The sequence below is a fragment of the Myxocyprinus asiaticus genome, chromosome 35, assembly GCF_019703515.2.
Source record: "Myxocyprinus asiaticus isolate MX2 ecotype Aquarium Trade chromosome 35, UBuf_Myxa_2, whole genome shotgun sequence".
NCBI lineage: Eukaryota > Metazoa > Chordata > Actinopteri > Cypriniformes > Catostomidae > Myxocyprinus > Myxocyprinus asiaticus.
The window spans coordinates 32,477,927-32,488,356 of record NC_059378.1 but is presented as its reverse complement, the minus strand read 5'-3'; the positions used below and the strand labels follow the sequence as shown (position 1 = coordinate 32,488,356).

The 10,430-nt window shown below is 38.1% G+C and overlaps 1 protein-coding gene across 2 annotated transcripts in view; it reads right to left on the bottom strand.

The window, feature by feature from the left end:
* Positions 1 to 1,606: 1,606 nt before the first annotated feature.
* col2a1b (collagen, type II, alpha 1b) overlaps positions 1,607 to 10,430 on the bottom strand; it is a 103,013-nt gene continuing 94,189 nt past the window's right edge. For both annotated transcript variants that reach the window (XM_051673227.1, XM_051673228.1), the window contains 7 exons: positions 10,305 to 10,412; positions 6,755 to 6,808; positions 6,558 to 6,665; positions 4,773 to 5,061; positions 3,019 to 3,206; positions 2,667 to 2,909; positions 1,607 to 2,304 (listed from right to left, as the gene is read on the bottom strand). In XM_051673227.1, coding sequence (XP_051529187.1) covers positions 2,158 to 2,304; positions 2,667 to 2,909; positions 3,019 to 3,206; positions 4,773 to 5,061; positions 6,558 to 6,665; positions 6,755 to 6,808; positions 10,305 to 10,412 — 1,137 coding nt within the window. In that variant the 3' untranslated portion in view covers positions 1,607 to 2,157. The remainder of the gene's footprint in view (positions 2,305 to 2,666; positions 2,910 to 3,018; positions 3,207 to 4,772; positions 5,062 to 6,557; positions 6,666 to 6,754; positions 6,809 to 10,304; positions 10,413 to 10,430) is intronic.

Here is a 10,430-nt window from a genome sequence, read left to right as displayed (position 1 = left end):
ACACACTCCCGTCCTGAACTTGTGATGAATAGACAAAAACTTTGCTGGTTGTATCATTGGAGTCAAGGTTTGGCTGGTTAGTATGGTCCAATTAGCTGGTATATAACTTAATTACACCATTTTGGTGGCTAAAAACACCTTTCTCTGTTGACGGCCATTCAAAAGTAGCCATGTATTCTTACAAAATAACTCTCAACAAATCTCAAAATTCATATTATTGTATATGTTTTGCCAGTGACCATTTTTAGAAGGCTCTTAAAAGTGTGAAATGGGCATATTATTCCCTTTTGCTGCCTTTGACGTCACAACCAAGGATAGGATAGGACTAGTTAAGGGCTCAATACTGTTTTCGTGTAGTAACATCAGCATTGTGTTTAGTCATATGACATGTATTGCTCTGGTGATTGGCTCAAAAAACAAAAACCTGTATGTAGAACTGAGGGTCTGTGAGTTAAAATGCCAGTATCAAGTACTTCCAGGGATTCACACACCAGCTGAACAACAGATCAGCCCTTATGTTTTAAGCTGTTTTTTGTTTTGTTTTTCCCCAGTGGGGATCCAACCCAACTCATAACAGAAGATTCTGATAACAATTCTTACACAAGTAAAACTGCATGCTACAAAATTATACTTAAAAACAACATAAAAGAGATACCAGAATTGCTCTATTTATTTCATAGAAATTATTCTGTTATTGCTACGGTGAATCAGGGAAAAACAGATCACAAATGTACAAGTTGAAATTTACTTATTCAACATACACTAACCAGACTGACAAAGGTCAAATTACTGTGTGTGCTACTGTACTTAGACACATTATCTGAAATATTGATTGTCTTAACTATTTTACTTAAGCTGTCATATCCTCATTTTATTTTCCAGGAAAACAAGGTCAAATCAACCCACCTCTGTTCCTCATATACTATATAAACCAACACAAAGTATTCTCCTTTTATTTCAGCATAAAAAAAACAAAACAAAACAAAAAGCAACACATCGCACAGAAGCGTGATGGGTTGATGTGCTTGAGTAGCTGGCTTGTACCCTATTTCTAAAGAGTGCAACTAAAACCAACATCAAAAAATAGATAAAGGAAAGAAAAAAACTAACAAGCAATGGGTTTTACATTTTAAAATCTCCAATTAAAATTACATTTTATAAAACCATAACAAAATTATTTTATAGATTTCTTACATATTAAGAAATCTATTAATCTTGCCAACATCATATATCACTCTGAATACAAATTTTCAAAGGATGTAAGAACTCTTGAATATAATTTAATATAAAATGTTCTTGTACCGATCGCTGAAATTTATCTTTTACATTTTGAACATAGCCCAATCACACTTTGATTATGCTGATTTTATCTGATGTTTTGTCCAGCATGAGGTAGCTTAAAACGAAAGTTCAAAACTGGGGTTCAGACCACAAATATAAAAGGTCTCTTTTAAAAAATACACAAATAAAGAGTGATATTAGAGGTGTAGGGACTAGCAAAGACATTAAAAATAAAAGACCTAACTCTCACACACCCATGCACGCATATACACAAATAAAAATGTAAAAGTATTTTATATCTAGTTATTGGAAAAAAAACAGGGCGTTTTATAAGATTAGCACCATTTATAATGTTTTAATGCACAGCAATTTACATACACTGTGGTCATAAGAAAGGTGACTTGCATGTGATTGTCAAAGTTCAGAGTTTTGTAAAAAAAAAAAAAATTTAAAAAAAAAATGTGGAAGTGATAGATGGTAAAAGATAATCTAATAGTTTTGGACTTTGTGATGTTCAACGGTTGATCCAAATGTGCAGAGGGATAGCACCTTAAGAATAAATAAATAAAACTAAGACACACGTATAGTTTTCCTGTCTTTCTCTCTGGCATATTCCCTTATGTACCATTCTGTAGGATTTTGAGATGTTCCCAGAGGGCTGAGGGCGTGTGGAGAGTGTCTGCTGGTGAGGAATTGTACAGTTGCAGATGAGTACTGCTAGTGCCTAACAGTGCATATCCTAAAAAACACCTTCAGAAGGACTTTATCTAGTCAAAAACATGTCCCACTTTAAAAAGATCTGATTCTTGAGTTCCTCTCCTACTTAATTCCTCACACTGGAGTGTCTCATATTTTGTTTACTGGTTTCATCTGTCTTTACAAGAAACAGACTGCTCCCACATCCACTCCAAATTCTTGGTTTGCTCCTCCAATATCCATCGGTGCAATGTCTACGATAGGTAGACGTGACGTCTTCTGTGACTTGTACTCAATGACTGTCTTGCTCCAGTGCCCTGTGTGTTTCTGTAGGAACAAAGAACTCAACTGTAAGAAGATACAGGTTTAAGCATTAATCACATTGTATTAGCACTAGAGAGGGGAATCGTAGGAGTTTAGTGATTCTGATTATGATTTCACTAAACGATTTTAGTTCTGTGCACTAGCGAGGAAGGTTTTTCTCTGTCCTTTATTTCAGTTCAGACTCCAAACTCATAATTTAACTATAGGTTCAGCAGCAGTGCTGGAAACACTATCAGACTAAATTATTACAGCGTTCCGTTCGCAAAAGAATGCAGATGTTCAAGAGTGGTAAACAACAAATCATAATGAAAATTATTTCACTTAATTCCCAACCTAATAAGCACACTGTTCAAGTGTTTCCTCACCGTGCAGCCATCTTCAAGAACACTGTACGTGAAGCGGCTGTTGCCCTCAGCTCTGATCTCCACGTCATTGGAACCCTGCAGCAGTAATGCCTTCTTCAGGTTGCCGGTGGCCTCGTCCATGTAGGCCACGCTGTTCTTACAGTGGTAGGTAAGGTTCTGCGATGCCTCAGTGGACAGCAGCCTCAGGAACGTCATCTGAATACTGGCTGTGTTAGTTGCCAGATTGTCATGTCCATAGCTAAACTGTGGCGGTCAAAGACAGAGAATGTTCATGACCTAGAGGTTAAACTACACATTGCAGAATACCACTGAAATTTTTCCTGAACCCAACTCAAAGCTATTATTGACTCACGTGGAATCCACCATTCATGGCTTCTCCAAACCAGACATGTTTGCGTTCAGTACTCTTGGCGCTCCACCAGTTCTTGCGTGGGATGTTGGAGGGTTTTGGGTAGACACAGGACTCACCGGTCTCCATGTTGCAGAACACCTTGATAGCATCAACAGTGCAGCCCTGATTAGGATCAATCCAGTACTCGCCTACAAAAAGAAGAAACGATTAATCAAGTATTGTTAATGTAAAGATACCTCACAAACTCAAACTGCTATTTTGCACCTGTTGCAAGGATGGATTATGGTCCTACACAACCTCCTTGAAAGATTCCTCTTATTGCAGTATATTGTGAGACATAAATGTGTAGAAATATGTAGGTCTTTTAGTTCTGTGCAGTCTCATGTAGTTCTGTGTTTGTTTTATGTTGTTTCATGTTGTTTTTATGTAGCACCATAGTCCTGGAGGAACGTTGTTTCATTTCACTGTGTACTGTACTAGCTGTATATGGTTGAAATGACAATAAAAGCCACTTGACACATAACATAAAGTCCAAATAATGAGAAATTACATCACAAATTTGGGGGGCATCATCTCATATCTCCCTTAGGGCACCAGAATCGCCATCCGATTTTAGGGTTCCACCAACTTCACAATTCCAATTTAACCCATGCTTCCACTCTGTACAATGGCATGCACTGTATAAAGATGTATGTTATCAGGAGTTTTATCTACTGAAATGTTTGGAAATATGTTTTTTATGTTTAGTGTTCCATCAGCTGAATGATGAACACCAATTTAAGCAACAGTACAACCCACTGAACTGACTTTAGTTCTATCCCTCACAGCCTCATTTTCATTCCTTTCAAAAATCAAATATGGCGCTACTCTAAATAAGGTCTATTATTTAAATTTAAATGGATAGTTCACCCAAAAATGAATATTCTCTCATTTACTCACCCTCATGCCATCCCAGATGTGTATGTCTGTCTTTCTTCTGCTGAACACAAACAAAGATTTTTGTAGGTCTCTAGGTCCTCACAATGCAAGTGAATGGGTACCCAAATTTTGAAACTCCAAAAAGCACATAAAGGCAGCATAAAAGTAATCCATAAGACTCCAGTGGTTACTATAAATTCTCCTGCCCAGTAGGTGGCGATATGCAAGAAGAATGCAAATCGCCAAAAAACAAAAGAAGAATGTGAAAATAAAAGTGGAGATTTATAGTAAAAAAGGACTTAAATATTGATCTGTTTCTCACCTATACTTATAATATCACTTCTGAAGATACAGATTTAACCACTTGAGTCTTATGGATTAATTTTATGCTGCCTTTATGTGCTTTTGGAACTTCAAATTTTTGATACCCATTCACTTGCATTGTATGGACCAACAGAGCTGAGATATTCTTATAAAAATCTTTGTGTTCAGCAGAAGAAAGACAGTCATACACATCTTGGATGGCATGAGGGTGAGTAATTGATGAGATAATTTTCATTTTGGGTGAATTATTCCTTTAATGTTCTGTATGCCAGTCTAAATTGTGGTATAATCTATCTCAGAGAAACCACACATAAAGCACACATAAAAACAAAACAAACTGAGACTGGCTGCATTACATGACTCTTATTCTGGGCGTTTCTTGGCCAGAATAAGCAGCAATGTGTACTAGACCATTTGCCGTTTACTTAAAGGTCTGGCTACACAAGATTGCTGCTCTATGTGACTGAAGCATGGATGCTAACAGCTAGGCTATGCCTCCAATGCAAACTCACCGCTCTTCCAGTCTGAGTGGCAAAGTTTTAGGTCTCTGCAGGTTCGGGCAGGGTTCTTTTTAGTGCCATCAGGGCTGCGGATGTTCTCCATCTGGTTGTTGAGAATTTTGAGCGTCGCGTCCACCTCTACATCATTCTGATGAACACCTCCTGCGGCCTGATCTGCCCTCATGTACCCCATGGGATCAGGAGCTTTCTCAAGATGAGACAGACCAGCAAAGGCCGACATGTCGATGCCAGGCCCCGGAGGGCCAGGAGGACCAGGGGGTCCAGGATTTCCAGGGGGACCCTGAGGAGGAGCAATGAATCAAATTTTTTACTGTCCTTCACTTTTAATTTAATTTTGTTAGCTTGAAAGAGTCAATACTAAATTTTTATACACAACAATTTTTTTATATTTTGTTGTGCTGCATATCTCATGTAAGTATACATTATTTTAACCATACTTTTTAAAAGTACTATTAATTTAATTGTGTAAAACTTTTTTATTCAGGGAAAAATACTTAACTTTAAAACCTTTCACCATTTATATATACTGTATATGAATATATGTATTTCATATGAACAACCAGTCAGAATTTATATTTCAAAAAGTAAACATAACACAGTAACGGTTCTAGGCTCATTTAGAGTCAGACATAATAGCCTGCGGTTTAGTGAGAGTAAGTCATCGAAACCATAAGTGAGTTTCCTGACCGATTCAGTCCTGTTCAGTCTACTGTGCTCCAGATTAGTCTGTTCAGTCTATTAGTGACACCAGCACCTCATTTGGTAGCACCAGTGAAGGGCAGAAGTCTGTGGCCTATTATTAATATTAAATAATTAATTAATCAATTATTAACTAATATTATTATTATACTACAAAAATAACTGCAAATAACAATAATATTGCATATTTTGCCCCACTGAAATGTTAATTCGACAGTTAGGCATTGATTTTGAGTTGGTATGCAGATGTAAATTTACTGGTATCATCACCAAGAAGGCTATCTATAACATTTATAAAAAGTTAAAAAGATAACACCTAATTTATAAAGGACTAAATTATTCTGACAGTGTGGCTGAATTGAGATTCCTTTCATCAGGCTCTTGTTGATTCAAATTCAATCATCTCTTGGAAATTTGAAGGCAAACAAAACCAGTTATATTTTTCTACAATCAGAGAGCATTAGAAGAAAACAGATTTTACACAGAAGGAAAACTAGCTTTGTCTATAATTCACAAAGGTCCAGGCTTTTTATTTTCTATTTTGCATTGGCAATTTCAACAGCAGAGCGAAGGCTGAATGGGGCAAATGTCAAAATGTGACTTAAGCCATTGAGAGCCAGGGCATATGCAGGTAAACACGCTCTCACTCTCACACAAACATATCTTTAAAACTAGTAACGTTTCACTGAGTCACTGTGAAAATATATATATTTAAAATTTCTGGAAAAACCATGTTACATTAAATGTTTAAATAGCTCTTTTTGACATTCTCATTCAGGTTTTATGGAAAAAGAAATGAAAGGACATCAAGGATTGAAATCGAGGCTATTTATTAAGGGCTCTACAGGCAACTCACAGGATCAACGTGGGACCATGTTGGAGACCACTAGACTAATGCTTGTGTACTCAAGGTATGTAGACAAATGTTTGTCTTATCAGGATATTTAGACTAATGTTTCTTTTCAAGATATATAGACTAATGTTTGTCTGATCGGGACATAATGACTAGTGTTTGTTTTTATCATGATATATAGACTAATGTTTGTCTTTTCAGCATGTGTTTTCTTTGGTACTCACGGATGGCCCAGTCTCTCCGGAGCGTCCGCGAGGTCCAGGGGGTCCGATGGGTCCAGGCAAACCATTCGCTCCATCTTTACCAGCCGGACCGACAGGGCCTGGGGGTCCCTGCAAAGAGTCAGACAGAGTGAGTCTCAGCACACATCAGTAAGGGTTAAGATTAGTATGTATTCATCCTTGAATGTCACAGTTCATACTCTTGCACCACCAGGTCCAGAAGGTCCAGATGCCCCCTGATCACCGGGCTGCCCCTGTGTGGACAAATGTCATTGTGTTAACAAATGAACATCTTACTGCAGCATTTGAATTGCTTTAGTTCAGTGGCTCTCAACTGGTGGGTTGCGACCCAAAAAGTTGTCGCAGGTCTTTTCTCATAAAGTTGTGGACAGTAGTGAAAAACTATGCTAAACTGTTACTAACCATGCAATAATTTTGTTAGCATTGCAAAATAAACAGACTGAACAACATTTATAAGTAAGGAGAAAATGCTACCATGTCTTGTTGACAAAGGATTTACATAAAATCAAATTCTTTGGTAGCCATTCCATCCGGACTGCGAGACATTATGACAACTGTTTATGACAGGACAACCCTCTGACACTGTTTATATGCTGGAAGCGAGCAGCGTGATGCAACAAAACTAGATTCCTATTATAATCAACAAATCTCTCAGCACACACTTGGTATGTGGGAACTTTCCATCCTGTGAGATCATGCTGTGTGTAACTGGCTGCCACTGCTCTGTTTTGCGTTTGTTTGTTTTGTTCACAACTTTCCACTCTGGTTGTATTTTTTTAACCTTTGTTGGAATCTTTTTGACCACCTGCCTCTAGATTGTAGTGTTTCGGACTTCGACAACCCCTGTACTGGCCTTCTTATTTAAGTTTTGTATGCTGCCGACATTTCCCATATTTACTGGGTATATTACACTGTATTACTTTCTGCTGTTTCATCCACTACTTTGCACATAAGTTTGTATCTCTCGATTGGTTTACTATTACATACCGCCATAGTCTGAAAAGAACCTCTTAACTGCTTCAGCATACCACAAGCCCTCTCCCTGTCTGTCCACTGCTTGTCTGAATAGTTAGTAAGTGTATACCACCTGCTCAACTATGTTGACCGTGTTGTCTGGTTGAGTAACTGTCCTTTCAGCGACTAATTGTTGATGGGCGGATTGGGTTCTAGAACTTCTGTCGTTTTCCCTCTATTTTGTGTACATATTGAATTTATTAAATGGATGGCTATGTCTGTGATTAAACCCATGTCCATGTGAATACGGTCTGTGCTAAAACCAATGAATTCATGTCAATACTTCATTTAAAGCTAAATATTAACCTTAACTCTCCTCATGGTCACACACTTGACCCAATCTGTTCCTCTGGTCTCAACCATGTCCAAACCTATGGCTGAAAGATTGGAATATCTGACCATAAACTCATTGATTTCAGTTTCACCCATCAAATAAGAAAACCAATATATCCTATAGTAAGATTACATACCCCTATACTAGAAAATATAAATGGCAATTACTGATTGGTTAAAACATATTTCTTAACCTTTTAAGGAGCTTGTTAACAAAGCTAGTTTATTCAAAAAAGTCTTAATGTATTCAAAGAAGTCTCATCTACATACTTGATTACTTTGTTTAGTTGATTTCCTCTGTTCCCCTCCACAACATCACTCATCTCTGACTTCCTCTTAAACTCTGCTCACCCTTCCTTACAGCTCTCTCTGTTACTAACTTACTCTTTTACTCATTCTTACTCGCTCTGTTCTAGAGCTTTCTGTTCTCATCCTCAACCTTATTTTATTGTACTTTCATAATTTTCTTCCACAAAAGCAACTGGAAGATGCCTTGAGTACTTAAACAGGAAAATGGGCCTGACTGCCAACTCTATAGTGTACGCTGAGCACCTGCTTATATACAGGACCGCTTTTAACAGGGCTCCCACAGGCATCATTGAATGGAAATCAAAGACTGAAATCACCACCAATTTTTCATTTTCAATGACTTTACAAAAGTAAAAGAAATAATTTTTACATTAATTTCTTTGACAAGTGCTAAAATGGTACTGTCTCTTTAGGAATACTGGCAGTTCAGAGCGAGTGTCTGGCAGACTTGTTTTTTGATCGAGTGCACATTAACCAGAAAGAAGCTGTGTGGTTTCTTTATCGCATCTGCGCTATGTCTGACTAGAATTAATGTTTCTTTTTACTTTTTGATCAACAACTGACTTTAAAGAACAGAAATGATATTAACCCTCCCTTGGCCTTGCAGAACTTTCAGACCCATTTAGAACTATTTTAAAAACGGGTCAAAATGACCCGCAATACCAAAAAGGGTTAAAAGAGACATTATTCAAAGAAAATAGAGTGCATGGATCTTATCTTTGATGGGCACACATTAGGGCCTTTGCACACCAGAGGCACGATAATGTGAAACGAATCACAGACAAATGGTCCATTCACATTAAAAGTGGGCGAATGACCACCGCTAGAACATTCATGTCTTGCTCCTACTGTTCTTATCAAAACATGTTTATCTGGTATACATGCTCCCATCTCATACTTGATAAATATTAGGTCTTTTGCTTCTGCCACTGTTCCAGTAGACTTAAAAACTGCTGCTTTCACAACAATTCTTCAAAAAACAAAAATCAGGTTTAGATCCTTCTGAAGTCACCAACTACAGGCCCATTTTAACAGTTCTGCACACAATCCACTTCACTACGCTGCCAGAAGGTGCTTTGCCCCTAACTAGTATACTAGAGTTGTCTTCTGCTATGTTTATAATGAGAAGAAATGTGTGCACTATTCAACAGTCAGTCCATTTTTTTCTTTATCCTGTTTTCTGTTACATTCAGCCAAAAATGTTGATCATTTTCGCTCCTTGAACTGTTTCTGGTCCCTGCTTGGAACGTTAACTGAATACCTCTGCATTATGGTATTTTATCACAAATTAATCTGTCACATGTGAGAAGCTCGTCAAATTATGCAGATGTCATCATGGACAGGTCGTGTGAAATGCCCTTATCCTCAAAATCATCAACAAAACTACACAAGGTAAAAGAAAATACCACCCAGACTACATTAAATACAGGTTAATTTGCAGCAAGGATAAACATGGTTTATGTCGACCACTAAATGTAATAAGAACATAATAATAATAAAAGTCAGTGTTTGATTTTAAGGAAGTTTTTTTTTTACTATTGTTGGATAAACAATTTCAATACTGTGTCGGGTCACCATTTGATGTCCAATGTAAAATATACTGTAGGTCTTTTTTTTGTGGATTTTATCCCCTTTTTTCTCCCAATTTGACATGCCAATTCCCAGTGTGCTCTAATTCGTTGTGGTGACACAGTGACTCGCCTCGCCTCAGTTGCCTACACTTCTGAGACAGTCAGCCCACGCATCTTATCACGTGGCATGCTGAGCACATAACCGCAAAGACCTAGTGCATGTGGAGGCTCATGCTATTAACCGCAGCATCATCCACCTTATAGCGATCACGAGGAAGGTAACCCACGTGACTCTACCCACCCTAGCAACCAGGCCTATTAGTTGCTTTGGAAGCCTGGCAGGAGACACTCAGCACACCCTGGATTCGAACTTGCGACTCCAGGGGTGGTAGTCAGCGTCTTTGCTTGTGGAGCTACCCAGGCCCCATACTGTAGGTCTTGAAGCAAATCCAGTTGAGAAACACTGATCTAGTTTATGTGTCACAGTGAAATATGAACTTACAGGTGGTCCAGGCAGACCCTGAAGACCCGTAAAACCTCGATGACCTTTCTGACCTCTCTCGCCCGATTCACCTGACTCTCCTTTATCTCCACGTGGCCCTTGAGGTCCCTGTCATATACAGACATG